Source organism: Bos grunniens, chromosome 17 (assembly GCF_055505025.1).
Source record: "Bos grunniens cultivar Pamir isolate PY7600 chromosome 17, Bosgru_T2T1.0, whole genome shotgun sequence".
In the NCBI taxonomy this organism is placed as follows: domain Eukaryota; kingdom Metazoa; phylum Chordata; class Mammalia; order Artiodactyla; family Bovidae; genus Bos; species Bos grunniens.
Window position 1 is genome coordinate 56,411,985 of NC_141181.1, and position 19,446 is coordinate 56,431,430.

The window sequence follows — 19,446 nt, forward strand, 5'->3', positions numbered from 1 at the left end:
GCAGTGAGAATGAGCAAATGACAATTACACATGAAAACATAAATGAATCTCATAATAGACAAATGAAGCCAGATCCCAAAATGTATGTACTGTATGATTCCATTTACATATACTGAAAAACAGGCGAAACATACTGATGGGGACAGACGTCAGGAAGAGGATTACCACTGCGGGGGTCTGGTAATGCTTTACATCTTGATTCTGGTGAAGAAGAAGAATGGATCTTTTCACCATGTAAAAACTCAGCAAAGTGTACACATATCTATATACATTTCTATGTATACTTCAAGAAAAAAATTTTAAAGCATTTGAGTGAGAATAAAATGATTTAGGAAAAAAAATCTAATAGTGTAAAAGGCTTCAGAACACACAGGTGAATGTGAGAAATTGCAAAATTGGTCCTGATGCAAGGTATTTCAGTGGTGAGAGGCCAGTTTTCAGGCCTCTGCTATAAACCCAAAATGTATTTCTCATTTGCATTTCCCAAAATTTAACCTCCGTACAGATACAGGAGTCTACTGAAAAACAGACAAGGAACCAACAGAGGAGGAAACCCTGAAGGAAACTTTGGGGAAAGGTGACCAAAATGTATGTACCTGAAAGTTGGTATTGTATTGGGAAGGAAGAGAATTCTCATCACATTCCTCACTAGACTTTAAACAGAAATGTTCTAAAGATTTGGTGAAAGAGTGATATGCCCTCATGGGCAAGGTCTCTAGAAAGAAACGTGTGCTAGAAGGGTGGGCAAGGCTAGAAAACGAAATTTTGAATGAAATGAAGGAAATGGATATGAATTAACAACTATGAATGAAATAAAAATGAATATGCATAGTTCAAATAATAAAGCGATGGGTGCAGTACCTAAGGAAAGCTAGACTTCCACAGAGCTTCAGTGTGCTCAGGTATTCAAAAGGATTTCACCAAAGATGGCAAGGAGACCATATCCCCAGAAGTAGACTTCTAGAATTAACAGAAAACCTATAGGCAAGGAGTGGAAATTTTAAAAAATACCACAAGCAACAATTTTTTTTTGGCTATTTTGGCCATGTCGTATGGCTTGTAAGATCTTAGTTCCCTGACCAGGGATCAAACCCATGCTCTCAGCAGTGAAACTGTGGAGTCCTAACCATTGGACTGCCAGGGAATTCCAGCAACACATTTTAAATAGGATTTGTGTTGTTCAGAGCAAGTAGATGTACAAGGAGATAACAGGTCCTCTCTTTGCAGAAGATGCTGGATGAATTCAGTCAACACACATTTATCACTTGTCTTCCATGAGGCTGGCACATAATAGGTGTGCCTCAAACAGTGGCTGTATATACTGAACACAAAGATTAATGATGGTCCCTTGTCGGTGGCCCTCTGTTAGTGGTGGTGCAGACCTGTGAGCAGGTGCGTGATGAGGGCTATGACCGTGGCACCCCGCACAACTGAGGAGAAAAGAGACAAGGGAGGGGGTCAGAGGAAGCTTGCTGAGTGGAAGAACTGCCTGATAGCAACTGGGAAGAGAGTGTAGAGGATCAGACCACGCCTAAGTTTGGCACCTACGTCTGGCCAGCCCTCTCTCAGAGGGAGACTCCTGGGGACTATCTTTATCCCCACTGCACTTGAGAAAACTGAGGCTTGGAATGGAAGGTGGTGCTGTGCCTCAGGTCACACAGCTGGGCAGCAGCAGAACCAGGGCTCATCCGACAGAACACGTTACCATCTCGTTCTTTGGCTCGGGGCAGAAAGCTGCCGAAACGCCCTTCAAGGTTTCTCAAAGACTCTGATTCTGGGTGACGAGTCCCCATCTTCTGGGAAATGCGTTGGTCTGGGTTATACTGCCTCCTGAACACAAGAGAGGAATGCTTTGGCTTTGGTTCCAGTGCTCTAACGTCTACCTCTCCTTGAATACAAAGCCCAAGTCTGAGTGCCTCATGACCCTGGCAGAATCGGCGGCAGCCGCCGCTGGCGCATTCACGTTCTGCACACAGCTGTGCCATTTCTGCCTTGAACCCGCTGAGCCTTTGTGGCATCTACTCTTTTTTTATTTTTTAATTCATTTGGGGCCAATAATATGCTTTGTTGAGAACCAGGCTTTGTAAAATGAAGAAATTAGCTGCAATAACATTGTGTGGTCTATATTAATGAGTTGTAACTCGATATCAAGTTCATTATCAAAACAAACCCTTCATTTGCCTGAAGGCTTATGGCTCTGTGTCTGGCTGAAAAAGCAAGCCTCCCTTTGTGAAGGCAGGAAAAACAAACCTTCAGAAAGTGGCCATTTGTGCTGAAAATGCCCCCGACACACCCTTGACGGAAACTGCATGAATTGTGGTCCTGTCATTTACGGCTGGAGACACCCTTGTGCTCTTTTGCTTTGGGCTTAAAACATTACCTGGACTGCTCCGCTCTGCTATCAATCTTACCTAACGATCTATTTACCTAAAGTACACAATCACAGACCAGCCTCCCATTACAGTCTAGGGCAGATGAAAGAACATTAATGAAACCAAGAGCCTGCAGGACTGGATGGCTTGGCAGTTGGTCTGAACCGCTCCCTGCCCTCGGTGTCCAAGTGGCCAGGCTGTCCTGGGTTTTTTTTTTTTCCTTTTTCTCTTTTTCAACAGATGAAATTGCTATAATAATTAAAGGAGCTAAAAGGAAGCACAGGAGGAGCTAGCAAATACTGTTAGGTTTCAGGATGCAAAGGGGAGAGGGGTGGGGGGAGAGAGCAGAGAGGAAGCGGGGAGGAGGGTGGAGGGAGGACGAAGCGAGAGAAGACAGACCCTTTACGCACAGCCTCCAAATCGGTGGTGAAGCGAAAACTGCTCTCTGTGGACTGTGACATTTTTTGATTCTCCCTGAATCAGGGCTGGGTGCTTAGAGGGCGTCTGACTTCTAACCAACCTCCTCACCCACTTCATTAAGGGCCCTACCACGGGCTAAATTCAGGTCCTTTAGGTGCCAGAAGGGGCTCTCTTCCTTCACAGGCAGGCGAGGTCTAGTTTCAAGTCGATTTGCAGTAGGACCAGGTTCTAACAATAAAAAGGAAGAAAAGGGGCCCCTTTGTTTTGCGAGGAACTGAGAGATGGCTGCATTTGAAGTGACTTATGTGGACATCGTGACATCCCCCCGCCCGCCCCGCCCCAGGATGCTCCCATAATGTCTGATGAGCTCAGAAGGGCTTCTGCAATGGGGAGGGTGCGGGCTGGGGGAGCACAGTTCGGACCTAAATTTGGGGGCTTGAAAGTGAAGCCAAGTCTCCATCTCAGCAAATAAAAGAGTAGCAGCTCTGGGCCCCATGCAGAGAGGGGAAAACAAAATGGGACTTTGGAGCCAGACTGGTCTGGTTTTGAGCCTCAGTTTTCTCAGCTATAAAATGAAGGGGACAACACCTTCATCATGGGGTTGTCATAAAGTCTCAAGTAAGACAAATTTACAAATATAAATCACCTGGTACATTCTGAATCCTCAGTAAATGGTAGGATAACAAGTAAAACAGGTTGCAGGACAGTACAAAGTGTCCCTGTGTGGATCTAAGATGCCAGACATCAGACTCCAAAAGAAGGTCAGAAAGACCACCTGGAAGGCATTTTCGAGGTAGCAGGAGGAGCACATAGGACTCTCCATTTGTATCCCCACGCTGAGAATATAAAAACAGAGAGTGGAAAGGGAAAGAGACTTGTGCAGTGACTTGACAGCAGCTGCTGGGATGCTTTGAATCGTGAACCCAAAGAGAGGAGGCAGCTGCATCCTTCAGCTCAAATAAAATGAGAGACCAGATGCTGTGATGCTCAAGAGCATAAAATGTGACCCCTGCAGGTGGGGGCTGGCGAGCTGGTCTCTGATAACCTCAGGGAAAACCCAGAGGACAGAAGCAGGCTGGGTCGTGCTTCTGGGGCAGGGCGGCAAGATGGAGGGTAGCTCTCTTAGCCTCTGTTTCCTCACCTGCAAAGTGTGGTAAATATTGCCTACCTCTCAGTGTTGTAGAGTGAATGGAATTGGTCAGTTCATCAGAGAGGAGAAGCAGATAGCCTAAGGTCACAGAGCAGGTGAGCAACAGTGCAAGCAGGACTCAGACCCTGGAATGATCTGTGACCCAGGTGCTAAGTCAATCAACCCTGACAAGGGTTTGTCTGGCCAGACTAGGAAGCTCAAGAATTAATCCTTTTACTGAGACAATTTAAATCCCAAGCCCTGGAGCTGCAGAAAAAAGGGAACAGGCAGGGTTATTTGTTGGTTTGAGGCAGGGAGGGAAAAGGTGAGAAGACTGGTCAGGGTTAAAGAATCATCAGGCTGCCCATGCCAGCTCCCCTGGACCCGTGGAATGCTCCTCCACATCCACCATGTTAATTTCCTACGAGAATGCCAGATTCATGTTCTCAGATTCCCTGGTATCCGTCTGCTTCCTGAGTTTTGAGAGAACTTTTTAAGAAGGTCTAAAAATACCAGAGAAGCAGTCTGATTAGTAGAGGATGGGATCAGCCAATAAGCAAGAGCAACACAGGGGACAACCATGTGCTAATTGCCGCTTGGGCATTTGCTTCAAGGGCCCTTGGAAATAATACATTTCAGTCATGTTACCCTTTTGGCTGCCATTTCCTGAATGTATAAAAAATGATCGGCACGAGAGTCATCATCTCTGGAAATGTCAGTATTTAAATGTTTTAATGCTTGATATTTTGGGGAGCCAATGGCTTCAACCCCTAAGTGGAAACAGGAAGAGAGAGCATTCAGTGAGCACCTATTATCTGCCAGGGGCTTTCCTTAGTATTATCTCATTGATCCTCCCAACAAGCCTCCAAAGCCAGAGTTGTTATTATTTCTGTATGTGAGACAAAGTTACTGAGACACGGAGAGCAACTTGCCCCCAGTCATACACATAGCAAATGTTAGAATGTCATCTCTCTTTATGGGGCACCCAGTATGTGCTGGGGATGTACTGGTGCGTAAAACACATACAGCCTTTTTCTAAGTGAAATTTACAGTTACCCTGGGGGATGTGATGCCTCGCTTGCCATGCAGAGCTATCCTTGGTCCTGAGAATACAGACTATTCTCATACTGAACTTAAATCCTGCACCAGGCACTGTGCTAGGCTCTGGGCATAGACTTGTGAGCAAGGCAGGGTCCTTTCCCTTCAATGAGCTCGAAATCTACTGGTGGGACCAGACAAATTAACAGGCAATTATGATGTGGGGTTATTTTTTCCTTTTGGTAGGAAATAAATAATTCAGCAGGTCAGAGCTTGGATTTAGACTAAATCCATTTAACTAGATATTTATCCAAATTATTCAAATCAATTAAACTGTTTACAATGATCAACATCTCAGCCACACACACCCCAGAACCTCATTCCTCATTAGCTGGGCCTGTCTTCCTTGCCATTTTATCTAGCAGGTCTTGACAGTGTACTGACCCAGCATCAAAATATGCCTTTCTTAGAAATGCGACTCTAATTAGAAATGGCTGATAAACCTTCATTGAAATGAGCATTCTTTAGAAAGATGCATCTAAGCCACAAACAGGAGTTCCCCCCACCCTTGCTCCTCCTTGTCCCCAGCTGTGCTTCTCTTCCAGAAAAGCTCACTGGCGTATTTTAGCAAGAGCTCAAGAAAATGCAAATATCCTTGTCTGTGGTCACGGGGCACAGTCACATTCTTGTTTACATCACCTACAGCTAAAATTGGCACTTTCCTTTTTCTGCTGGAGACTTCCTGAATATACTCTTTAAAAATTCGACTGACAGATGCTCCTTTTAGAGAGATGCTCGTCTACTGCTCCTTCTTACTGCAGGCAGGCAGGCTGATCTTAAGAGCATAGAATTTCTCTAGTTAGTTGGTCCTGGATTCAAATCCTATCACCTACGTGTCTGGGTATCTCTGGGCAAGTCACAAAATCTCTCCAAGCCTCAGTTTTCTTATCTCTACAAACAGGGGTAATGATAGCATTTGCCCCACGGGACTGAAGAGCTAACTTAAATAAAATATGCAGAACACAGTAGTGGCATAATAGATGCTCAATAAGTGGCAGCCATTATTTGCTCTCTGGAGTCACATAGCAAGGAGGATATCCCCAGACTGTGAGGTTGGGGTTCTTGGTTCTGCATATGAATATGAAGAAACTACAGAGGTGAAGTGATTTGCCCAAGGTCATACAGCTATGTAGCAAGAGAGCTCATACTCCAAACTGACCTCCTAATTCCCAGCAAGGGCCATATCCATTCCACTGCTGTTTGGAGCCCTGGAAACATCTTGCCGTGGAAAACTACAGTTTCTTGTGGGGAGGAGGGGAAGGGGAGAAAGTTCTACAAGGAGGAAGAAGATGGAAGGTACAGCACCTTTGAAACCCAGTGTGACTTCCAAGTAGACCAAGTAATGAAAGATGGAGCTGGAAAAGCCGGCGGGGACTAGATCATGCAGAGCCTTTTAAACCTTATTAAACATAATCATCTTCATTTTGAGGGCCATTAATTGTTCTAACCAGGGAAATGACAATATCACACTTGTAATGAAAGAGAATGGGTTGGAAGAAGGTCAGATTGAAGGTAAAGGGGGCAGTTGGGAGGCTGGTGGAATAGTCCAGGCTAGAGATGGAGATGAAGGCATCCTGGATCAGGTAGTGACCTTGCGGAAGGAGGCAGTGTCCACAGAGTGCCTGCCCTGAGGCAGCTGATTGAACATGAGAGATGACAAAGAGAGAGAAAGCAAAGATGAAGCTCAGGTTTCTGCCTGAACACCTGGGTACACAACGGCATCATTTATTAAAATGGGGAACGTTTCACCATTCAGCTGGGGAAAGGTACTCAGGACTTGGGTGGTCCTGCACTGCCGTGGTTCTCAACCCAAGGTGACTCTGGTCCCAGAGGACATTTGCTAATATCAACGCATTTGTGGTTGTCACAATTGGCATCTAGTGGCTAGAGACCAGGGGTGCTGCTCAACATCCTACAATGCACAGGGCAGCCCATCGGCCCCAAATGGCAACAGAGTCAAGGTTGAGAAACCCTGTTCTGCTGAAATTCATAGACTTAAAGGAAGTAAAACATTAGAACTTTTCAGTTATTGAAAGATTTAATGGGAACTCATGGAGCTAAATCCTCCCTAATTTGAAAACCCCCCAGGATAGAAACTTGGGTAACTTCATGTGTGGAAGAGAAGAGCATGGAAAGATTTACCTGCTGGAGCTCTGTGGAACAGCCTTTTGTCCAACAGGGCATCAAGAAAGAACCTGTTCCTTGGGGGAGAACAGCAACAAACTCCACCTCACCCTGATGCATTAGAAAATAAGAAAATCCAGCCACGATTCAGTGTCTTGTATCACCCCAAGTCCACATCCAGCCAACAGCAGGTCAGATGGCTTCACTGCACCTTTCTTCCCATGATAGAACTTGCTTTTATCTCCAACTCTAATATATTTTTCACCTTTCTTTTTGACTTATTTGCCATTTTGATTCATGGTTATTTATGCATTTTCTCTCCAACAGAATTGTGGATTTCTTGAGAGAAGCCCCCAAGTCTGATTCATATTAATGCATCCAAAACACCTGTCCTATGCATTTAATTGACATCTCAGAGGGTCATACTGACCCTGCACCAGGCTACTCTGCTGCTAAGTCGCGTCAGTCGTGTCCGACTCTGTGCGACCCCATAGACGGCAGCCCACCAGGCTCCGCTGTCCCTGGGAGTCTCCAGGCAAGAACACTGGAGTGGGTTGCCATTTCCTTCTCCAATGCATGAAAGTGAAAAGTGAAAGTGAAGTCACTCAGTCGTGTCCGACTCTTAGCGACCCCATGGACTGCAGCCCACCAGGCTCCTCTGTCCATGGGATTTCCCAGGCAAGAGTACTGGAGTGGAGTGCCACTGCCTTCTCCGCTGTACCAGGCTACAATGGGGCATTACTTTCCATTCTTTCTGCCACTGAGCTGCAGCCAGCCGTGGACCCCTTGAAGCCCCTGACAACACTGAACCCATTCCAGAAATCATGCCAACTGTATAATCTTCCCACTTAGTGAAATCCAGAAATCCCAAAGCGCTTCTACACTTGCAGGCAGAGGCAGATCTCCAAACAGAGCTAACTTTTGAGTTATTAAATACAACTTCCGACTGCATAAATTCCAACTTAGACAGAAATACATCAGATCAAAATTGAGCCTGCAAGAAATTTTTTCAGCAGAGTTTGAAAACAGGAATTCAGAAGGGAAAATGCCACCATCTCATGATAGAAGGTATCCCATTACTGGTGATTATGATTTTGAATTTAACTGTCAGAAAGATCTTTGAGAAAAATATGTTGATTTGTTCAGTCCAAGAAAGGTTTAATTGGCTTCTGTCAGATTTTATGTAAGTGCTACTTGCCACTGAACCCCACGTGGATTCTGCAGCTTTTGAACTGAGCAGATGACGGCTGAGTCTTCAGAGGCTGCAGGAATGCTGACAAGGGGTCAAGGACAGGTCTCTTTCTATGGTTGTGCAAAGGCTTGTCCAGAGATTGATTCTTTAAGCGCCTCCCCCCCACCCACTCTCCAAATGATGAAAACAGAAGGGAGTCAAAGGAATAAAGACAGTCCACTATCTTGGATCTCTTTTCATCTGACTCCCTATATTTTTCAGTTTCTGGAAGGTGGTTCCATGTGATTGTCTTTTTCACTTCTAGGTATCCTCAACACCTAGAATTACACTTAGCACACATCTGGAGCTCAGTAAATAGTAGTGAATGAATGTTTCGCTTGGTGACTTCCCCCTTATCCTGACCCCCTCAGCCCTTCAGTGGATTCTGCGCTGTTTTTTAAAGTACCACTCTGGACAAAGGCCCTTGACATCCCTAAACAGTTGTGGTACAGGCTAAGAGCTGTCTCTCTCTCTTTTTTTCAGGTTACTGTATTGCTTGGGACCCCCAATATCTGAGTTTTTGTGAAGTCATTTGTGCTAGTTATTGCTGATCAGTCAACCTGACCCCCATCTCCAATACTTTCACCTCTCTCTTGCTCCTGCTTTTCCACACTCAGGATAGACACACACTTTCCCAGCCATTCTTTTTTTTTTTTCCACCCTCAGCCATTCTTGCAATTAATAAAAGACAGGTGGCAGTACCCTAGCAGATGAGACATAAGAGGAAACACGCTGGGAATTTTCCTGGAAAGTCTTTGTTTGCCTCATTAGAAAGACAAAAATAGTTCTTACCCTCCATTTTATTCTCTTTCTACTGGAATATGAATGTAATGGGTGGAGATGAGGTAGCCATTCTATGACCATGAAGGAAAAGGACCTGCCAGTCTTAACATTAGTAAGTTCCTCCTTGAACCAATGCCAGTGGGCATATACCTCCAGACTTCTCACATAAGAAAAATAAATTCACATTTGTTTAGGTCACTGCTTTTGAGTTTTTTCTCTTACTTGCAGCCAAGAATGATCCTAATTGATACATAAGGTTTTCTTTTTTTTTAAACCGTTTCTGTCTCTCCATAGGATTCAAACATGAGTAATGAGACTGGGCTGAAAGTTAAAGCCAAGGGATTTAAATCACACTTAAGGGCACTGGCACTCCCTTTCCTACAACTAGGATTTTTTAACTGGGTCATGCATTTCTGCCATCAGGATGAACTCTCTCCTGCAAGGCATCTCATCCTTCACAAAATTATGCTGATGTTGTTGCTGTTCAGTCACTAAGTTGCGTCCAACTCTTTGTGACCCCATGGACTGCAGCATATCAGGCTTCCCCATCCTCCGCTATCTCCCAGAGCTTGCTCAAGTTCATGTCCATTGAGTCGGTGGTGCTATCTAACCATTTCACCCTCTGCTGCCCTCTTCTCTCCTTGCCTTCAATCCTTCCCAGCATCGGGGTCTTTTCCAATGAGTCGGCTCCTCACATCAGATGGCCAAAAGTGTTGAAGCTTTAGCATTAGTCCTTTCAATGAATATTCAGAGCTGATTTCCTTTAGGACTGGCTTGATCTCCATAAAAATATACTCTCACACAAGTTCTTAGAAATATCCCTAGGCCTGCTTCTTCCCTTCTACCCTTAAACTGGGACTTGGCATCACTAATGATGGATCCCAGTCTGCGACTTTACAGTTAATGCTCAGCTTCCTTCAGGCTTCACATCTGGTCTATCTTCAAAACAGTGATGGAGGCACACGTGTCCAGTCAGAGAAGACAAAGGAGCATGAGTCATACAACTGTCATCACCTACTAAGGAGTTCACTGTGTACTGAGTGCCATGCTCAGTATTTCAGACGCATTATTTTATTTAATCCTTTCAAAAGATCTACATGGTAGACCCTATTATTATTCAGGCCATTTCACAGAACCTCACATTAGGGTCAAAGAGTGCATTCGAGACCACCTTGTCTGATTTCAAAGGCAGAGAACTTACCCTGTCACTAAGCTTGCATCATATCAATTAGACTCTGATGGGTTTCTTCTACTGCTCCTCTCCCATCCCCACCCTCACCTCTCCATGCTCAGCAGCTGCTTCTTCACAGATGAGACAAAGAACTCACTTCATTTTGTCCAGCATAAAGAAAGTGCCTATCGTTCTTCCCATGTCAGAAGGTAATGAACACATGCCTTCCTGGCACCCTGATTTATCACGGAGGGAGCCGACTGTCACGTGGGTCTGCGATTAGACACAGCCATATTCGCTGAGGCAAACATCACCAGTCCAGAGCTTCAGGGCAGAAAGAAAACAAAACAAAGCAACAACTCGAATTCTGCAACTGTCTCCATGCAGTAACAATGGAGCCAGAAGAATCCCTTGGGGAGAAAAAAGGACTCGTTGCTATCTTCCTGGCCTAAAAGTCATGAGTGATGATAAAAATGAAGGTGCAGCTGGCTGGGATTTTTTAGAACTGAATCTCAAGTGGTCTTCAGATCTCTCATTTATTTCATTTTTCAGGGTAATCACTGATTCAGGGCAGGGGGCGTAGTCTCCGTGATTAGAGACTAGAGAAATTACCCAGTGCTGAGCCCACTTCGAACAAAGACCAGTGACTCACCACGTTACCACTTCAGGCCACAATTTCTCTTAACTGAACAAAGAGGAAAATCGCTTCATGTTTGCGGTGGAAATGTATTATGTTGGAGTCAAGGTTTCTCTTGTTGGAGGAAACCCGTGCTTGTTTGATTTCAGATAGCCCGACTGGATGGTGGGCTGAACTTCTGAGAGCTGCCCTGGGCAACTCCATTCTCACCATTGGGGTGGATGGTAGTGGGTGCAGGACGGTGATGCTCAGGCCAAGGTCTCCTTAGATGGGACTGTATATAGCTTGCCTCCATCTCCCTGAATCTGCCAACTTACCTCTCAGCAGAGAACTAGACCCTGGGGCTCTTCAAGCCTCAGTCTATTCAGGTGCAAAGTGGGGGTGGGGGTGGGGGGGTTGTAATAACTACATCTCTATCACAGAGTCAATTAAAAGATTAAGCAACAGTGTCATAATGGCTAACATTTCCTAGTATTTACCCTGCGCCAGGCCCTGTTTTAAGAGCTTTACCCATATTAATTCATCTAATCCCCACAAAACCCTATGAGACTGGAACATTTTTAGCTGGATTTCCTCTATTCTAAGATGTGCATTTTCTTTCCTCATTTCAGCATCTCTGAAACTGGGGTACTTCCTATAATTGAAAGTAGGGCATAATTTAGTCAGTTTTGTTTCTTGTTGGCATACGCAGAAAATGGTGATGCCTCTTGAAATGGAAGATGCCTTAGATCAAATACAAGGTGCCCACTTCACAGAGGAGGAAACTGAGGCACAGAGAGGCACTGATTTGTTCAAGGACCCACAACATAATTGAGTGTCAGAGTTGGGGTCCGAACCCATATTGTTTGCTGAAGAATCTGCTCTTTTAATCACAAAGCTAGGATTCACTGAAGCACCCAGTCTAACTCCTGCCTGTTTCAGTGTCTGCCCAAACTAAGGATGCTTCTTGTCCCTCTGCCACCCAGAGACAGAGCTTCTATAAAGGATTCCATGCCTTTATATAGTTTTTGCCAAATGCCATCCCTACATTTCCATTCTAGAACATGGAGAAGGTGTCTGAAGTGCCCTCCTCTGTTTCAGTCTCTTCCAAAGAAGAAAATGTGGACCCATGGTAATCTACATATGCTCTGCTCCCTCCCTCCCCCATGGCTAATCCCATTAAACTTCTCTTTTGCTTCCTTGAGAAACAAAAGGACAAGGGACAAGGAACTTCTTAAACAGATTAGGGCGTCTGATTTAGGGCAGGCTAGACGGTTTCCTCAATAAGACATTCAAGCAGAGGATTTGCACACATTATTTACACTCCCTCCCTCCAACGAAAAATCTACATGAAGATGCTGTGCAGAGAAAGGTTCCATTGTAACATTGGTTATGATAAAGCAACTTTCAACCCCACGAGAAGAAAAACAGCCAGAGGGCTTCAGGACACTTTTGGGAGTTGCCGCCAGGTGTCACCCATTACACCAGCACAGGGCAGGAAGTGGCATTCCCATTAAGCCCAGCTGATCTCACCTTCCTCCCCTGAGAAGCCAGATTCTTCCTCAAATCACGCCTCACTGGACACCTGGCTGCCTGGCATTTGTTGTGGTTTAGTGGTCTAGTCACTAGGTCGTGTCTGACTCTTTGCCGCCCCATGGACTGTAGCCTGCCATGCTCCTCTGTCCATGGGATTTTCCAGGCAAGAATACTGGAATGGGTTGCCATTTCCTTCTCTAGGGGATTCTCCTTACGCAGGGATTGAACCTGTGTCTCCTATATTGGCAGGGTGATTCTTTACCACTGAGCCACCAGGGAAGCAATCAATGCTTTACAGTAGCTCTAAAAAGTTGAAATTTCTAAAGGCATGATATTTCAAATGTCAGCCAGGGACACCCTAGGGTCTTCATTATTTCCTAGGCAGTGGGGTGTGGGCAGCAGGATTTCCGTGGTTTTGTGCCTGAGGTCTTCTTTATCCAACAGATGCCTGGAAGCCTGCTTCCCTGCTCTTGACCTTCCAGAGTCCTATCTACGCTCCTCTCAAGACAGAGACGGTCTTTTCAACCTCTGCGTCCTCCTCTACTTTCCCCAATGTCTCTAACCCAAGATGGAAAACCTGGTTACATGACCTCTCTCTCTCTTTTCTCTCTCTCACACACACACGAGCCTGAATTACCTGTCCCCTGCATTCCCACTACACCCAATGATACATCCCTCCCATGCCATTTATCACATTGCATCACAGTGAACTGTTTATCTCTTTTACTTCCTGCCCCAACATACACACTACAGATTGTGAATATTTTTTAGGCAAGTTTTAAATTTTACAAGAGCAGGTATTTAGCACACAAGAGAAATTCAACATGTTCACTAAATGAATGAAACAACCATGTAACAAAAATCTAGGAAGTGCTAACGACCTAAGATGCTGTTCTTCAACTTTGGACATATCAGAGCATGCTCACAGCAATCCCAAGAGGAGGTCCTATGATATCCCCATCTTACAGACAAGCAACACTGGAGCAGAGAAGTTCTGTAACTTGCTCAAGGTCACAGGGCTGCAAAGAGGCAGATCCAGGGTTCAAGCCAGGCTATTTGGGTCCACTGGCCATGTGCTCACACTCACTACTGATTCTTGAAATATCTACTTCCTTCCCTTCTCTCATTGCTATGCTGGGAAGTTCATTCCCAGAGGGGGTTGCTCTGCATAAAACCCATTTCCGTGTAGCATTCTGAAACCAGAGGAGACACTGGTAAAGACTGCATATTTCAGAGGGAACTCAGTAAGAGGGCTGAACAGTGAAGGCTGCACAGAGCTGTGTCAATCCTTGGAAAGTAGGAGCTCAGGAACGCTTTGGATCACTACATAAGCACAGGTGAGTTTTAAACTCTCTTCTGTGCCTTGACTTTTTTCAAAGCCCTCCTTCCTGGGACAGGACCTTGAGCCACAAGATATACCAGTGCGGGTGGCCCACAGAAGGCCAGTAATAGGCTCTGCTCCCCTCCCACTGTTCACCTACCTTGGCCAACGTAGGGGTAAACATGGGGGTTTGCAGATACAATAACAAAGACACGTTTAACACAGACAGACATAACTGGCCCGCCCAGTTCTGATCATTAAAAACCAGAAACAATTTGATGCCCAGCACTAAACACATACTCATTTTTGATTTGTCTTTCAAACCAACAACAGTATTTCTTGTCCCATACATTCATGATCAAGTGTCAGCATCACCCTAAACAATTTCCATATCTTACCGAGTCCTCACACTGTTTCTGCCTACTTGATGTTCCTGTTCACATTTCATAGACAGGAGCAAATAAAGCCTCAGAGATGCTAAGCAACTCATCTCAATAGCTGGTGAGACGCCAAGTCAGGCTTCAAACCCCAAAGACTCTGTAGCCTCTCTACGAAGAGAGAGGATGTGCACGTACCCCAAGCACTGCGGATCTCTGAAAATAATTTCTGCGATGGCAAACCTACAATTCATCTTAATTTTTTCCTGATGTTCTACAGTGTCACTGCCGATTTATTCCATCATTTTGGAATTACTAGCTAATAGGATGGCCCAGCTCCCTGTTCTGGCTGGCATTTTCATTCTTCACGAGTAACCAACCACTGATAGCAATAGGGATGTGTCACAATTTAATTACACCCTGACTCTTCTTTCTCCTGATGTCCCTGATTGGTCTGGAGGCTAATTTCTATTTTTCGTCTTGAAAACACGACTGCTTTCACAAAGAGACAAGAGACTCACCTGTGTTAGGAGAGCTGAGGCAAAAAAGGGAAAGAGGGCCCCGGAGGCAGGGGCACTCTGCATCTTCTTGGTGATTTTGGTCATCTTGGAAATCCTTCAGGCTAAACTGTGTCCAGCAGGGAAGGTTTTGTTTTGTTTTCTCCCCCAGAATCTTCTACATCAGCAGTCACTGGTGTCAAGGGCTTTCCAGCAATTTCTCCCTGACTCACAGGTCCTAATGAGACTCCAGACAGGTTTCTGACTGGGGAGGAATTAACTGGAAAAGTAAGTCTTCTTGGGTTTCCTACCAACAAGATAAGGAAGCCGCCGCGGGGTGAAATCAGGCAAGCCCCGGACTTACTTTTTAGAAAGTCACAAACTTTTATGTTTTTCCACGTTTGGGACGGGGACAGCTTTGTCTTCTAGAAACAAAAATAAAATATGAAACTAAAAAAATAAAACTCCGCTGAAAAAGTCTGAGGGGGGCCCATGGAGGGGCCCCCGGAAATCCATCCTAGGATTGCAGCGGCCAGCCGAGAGGGAGGGAAAGCCACCGCCGCTAACCGGCAGTCCCGGGCCCATGCGGTCGCCTGGCAACGGCGCGCCCAGAGGAGGGCTTCCTATTGGTTGGGATCAATAGGGGCGGGGTCGCGAACTCTCCCGGGCCGCTGGGCCCCTGGCTGGAAGCTGGCGGCTAGCCAGGGAGCCACGTTCTCCAAACTTTGGTTTTTCCTTTCAGGCCTGAAGACCTTGACCCTTTCTCTTCGTCTAACTACAAGCGTCTCTTTCCTTCCAAACTCTGCCCTGTCCTGCCATAATTCTCTAGTGCCTTGGGTTGGGTAGATCCATGTGGGCCTTGAACCCGTCAATTATTTTACTGTGAGATTTCTCTGTTTTATTCACCCAACAACCATTCCTACTCATCCTTCAAATCCCTCACAGACACAACACATATTCACACATAAATGTATACGTGTATATGTTATGTGTGCATGACAGTCAGTTCAGTTCAGTTGCTCGGTCATGTCTGACTCTTTGCGACCCCAGACCTCCCTGTCCATCACCAACTCCCAGAGCTTGTTCACACTCACAGTCCATTGAGTCGGGATAACATCCAACTATCTTACCCTCTGTCATCCCCTTCTCCTCTTGACTTCAATCTTTCTCATCATCAGGGTCTTTTCCAATGAGTCGGTTCTTCACATCAGGTGGTCAAAGTATTGGAGTTTCAGCTTCAGCATCAGGCCTTCCAACAAATATTCAGGACTGATTTCCTTTAGGGTGGACTGGTTCGATCTCCTTGCAGTCCAAGGGACTCTCAAGAGTCTTCTCCAACACCACAGTTCAAAAGCATCAATTCTTCAGCACTCAGCTTTCTTCATAGTCCAACTCTCACATCCATACATGACCACAGGAAAAACCATAGCCTTGACTAGATGGACCTTTGTTGGCAAAGTAATGTCTCTGCTTTTGAATATGCTGTCTAGGTTGGTCATAGCTTTTGTTCCAAGAAGTAAGCTCTTTTAATTTCATGGCTGCAGTAACCATCTGCAGTGATTTTGGAGCCCCCAAAATAAAGTCTGTCACTGTTTCCATTGTTTCCCCGTCTAGTTGCCATGAAGTGAATGAAATTAAGTGCTTGGAATGTGCTAGATGTTGCACTGTCTTCTTATATATATTAACTCAGTCCTCACAGCACATCTTTAAGGAAGGTATTTCCTTACCCTGTTTTACAGACTAGAAAACTGAAGTTCAGAGAGATTGAATGATATGCTTAAGGACCCACAGAAAGTGTGTGAATTAGAATTCAAAGCCAGACCTGTTTGACTCTAAAATCCAACCTCTTAGCCACATGAGCCTGGATAAGACACCTGACTTGGATGAGGCTTAGCTTCCATCGCTTTCACATGGGGAAAGTAGCTGTGCTACAGGTATCAAGGTTAAAACAGATCATTATGTAAAGGCTGAGCACATGAGGAGGCCTAGTTAAGTGGCAACTAGTATTATGTCCTGACACCCCATTCCCAGGAAGAATTAGTCATTTTTGCAGTACAGTGTTCATTTCACAGCAGATATTAATACTAATATTTATTGATCACAGGCTCTGTGCCAGGAGTTCCACTGAGCACTTTACATACATTAATTCATTTAATCCTTCCAGTAGCCCTATAGGATAGGTTCCAGCCTGCAGATTGATTGTACGTATTCTGATTTATGTGCTTTATCCTTGGCATTATTTCACACTGGATCAATCTGACTCTTTTTATCTCTAACCCCTGAGCGGCTAAGGATTATGACATCATCACAGCCACACAATGACCTCACCTTCTCTTTAGAAGGCATGGCTGCAAGATGACTCTACATAAAATTAAAAACACCCAGCCACATAGTTCCAGATGCTGATGCTTGGAAGTAATTATTTTCCTGCCATCATCTAAAGACTGAGTCTGACCTTCCTTTTTATAGGAAGTTTTGGTCCTCCTGCCTTCTTTGCAGACAGCATTAAGCCATCAGCAAACACTTTCAGAAGGATGAGGATAAACTGAATTGTGTTCAGAATATGGGGTGGGGAATGAGAAAAATAAGATAGAATGAGAAATATGTTCAGCCTTGAGCAGAACAAAGGGCTGTCTTCATATGGCTTTGAGGGACAGGCTTGGCAAAGAAGAATTCAACTAGTTTTGTATGAGCCCAAAGAATAGGAAGGTTTAGGCACAATATGAGGAAATACACAGCAAAATGTTGTTTTAAAAGATATGAGTTCTGCTACCATATGAGCCAGCAATCCCACTCCTTGGAATACACCTGGAGAAAACCATAATTCACAGAGTACATGCACCCCAATGTTCATTGCAACACTATTTACAATAGCCAGGACATGGAAGCAATCTAAGTGTCCATCAACAGGGGAATCGATAAAGAAGATGCGAGATATATACAATGGAATAGTACTCAGCCATAAAAGGGAGCAAAATAGTGTCATTTGCAGAGACATAGGTAGACCTAGAGATGATCATACAGAGTGAAGTAAGTCAGAAAAAGAAAAATATTGTATAACATCACTTGTATGTGGAATCTAGAAAAATGGTACAGATGAACTTAACTGCAAAGCAGAGACAAAGATGTGGAGAACAAACTTACAGATATCAAGGTGGGGAGTAGAGGTGGGATGAATTGAGAGATTGGGATTGACATGAATACACTACTTTGTATAAAATAAATAACTAATGAGAACCTACTGTGTAGCACAGGGAACTCTACTCAGTGCTCTGTGGTGACCTAGATGGAAGAAGATCTAAAAAAGAAGGGATATACATATACATAGAATTGATTCACTTTGCTGTACAGCAGAAACTAACACAACATTGTAAAGCAACTATACTCCAATAAAAATTAAAAAAATAAAAGGCATGAGTTCTGGGGTCAGACTGACTTAGTCACTAAGCACCCTCAGTGACCATCTCACAGGACAATGATGAAGCAAAATGAGTAAATCAGGTGAAGCCCAGTGCCTAGCAAAAAGGAAGTGCTCAATAAATGTTAGCTCATTTCTTTTTTTATTAACGACCACCTGTCAGAGCCATATTAGAACTGGAAGTAGAAAGGGTCTTGGAATAGAAAAGACCTGTGTTCAAACCCTGGCTCTGTCATTTACTGGTAATGAGATCCTGGTCAAGTTACTTCGCCTCTGCAAGCCTCAGTTTCATCATGTATCATATATAAATAGTAATGGTAATGCCCACCTTGTACAGTTGGAAGGACTAAGTGAAACGATGACTGTACAGAGTCTAGTACCCAGCAAGGGCTCAGTGCATGCTAGTCCCCTTTTCTATTCATGAAGGGGTATGTTCCCCTGAGAGAGAATGAGCTCCCCAGCACTAGAGGCATTCAAACCAATAAGGTCACATTCTAAAGTCCTGGGGTTAAGACTTCAACATAGGAATCTGGGGGGGAAGACACAACTCAAACTGTAACAGTGAGCTGCCTCAGACTAAAAGCTCACAGAGGGTTGGATAGATGTTGTTGTGTTTCCCTCAAAAGAGTAAAATCTCCTTATCTTCTCCTATGAATTTTCTGTGGCACCTTTGGGTGCCTCGGCTCACAGTTTTGGAACCTCAGGGCAGGCCTGTTTATGCAAGAAGTTAACACCCATGTGAGTAGACATGAAAATAGCATCTAATAGGAGTTCATGGATAATCCCTCGCCTCCGGGCCCCTCAGGCAGGACATCTCTGGAGCATGTTCTGCGGTCCCCCAGAGGTCCCCTTCAGGACTGCCCTGGGGCAACCCCGTTGCCTGCAGCACTTGCCTGCTCACCGAGGACCCAGCATTGGCTTCTACCCTTTCCTATTTCATTTTCCCACTCCCCTTCTAGGACTGCCTGGACAGCCTCCCAATTATTTCCAAACTCTTGTTCCACGTCTGTTTCTGCAGAACCCAAGCTATGTCAGTGTTGACTGAGATAACCAGGAACTCAGACTTAATCAGGTCTGGAAATCTTCCCTCTTTCTCAAGATCTGGACTTGTGACCTTCTTGGGTCATCTTGCCCCATCGTCAGCTTCTTCACCTCTGCCCTCATGGATACATCTCTAGGCGTTGCTGGGTATTCTCTGCATCCCTTAAACACTGAGAGGCCAACATGTTTTCAGATATGCAAATACATCCCCCAACAATGAAATATTTGACAATTCAGATATGAAGTGATTGTTTAATTCTTAATTCCTGCTTGATTTATACATAATGGAAACTGAAAGGCGTGAAGCGACAG

At 44.8% G+C, this 19,446-nt stretch overlaps 1 protein-coding gene across 32 annotated transcripts in view; it reads right to left on the reverse strand.

Annotated features, from left to right (window-relative positions):
* Positions 1-19,446, reverse strand: part of CCDC60 (coiled-coil domain containing 60) — a 286,332-nt gene that overhangs the window by 161,864 nt on the left and 105,022 nt on the right. For 16 of the 32 annotated variants that reach the window (XR_015144542.1, XM_086347890.1, XM_086347888.1 and 13 more), the window contains exon 1: positions 14,700-15,266. The exons of the other annotated variants lie outside the window; for them this stretch is intronic. Coding sequence is in view for 6 of the 16 variants with exons in the window: in XM_086347890.1 (XP_086204016.1) it covers positions 14,700-14,783 (84 nt within the window). In the remaining 10 variants the exon portion in view is untranslated. Of the gene's footprint in view, positions 1-14,699; positions 15,267-19,446 lie in introns of those variants that run through there. 32 annotated transcript variants of the gene reach the window in all.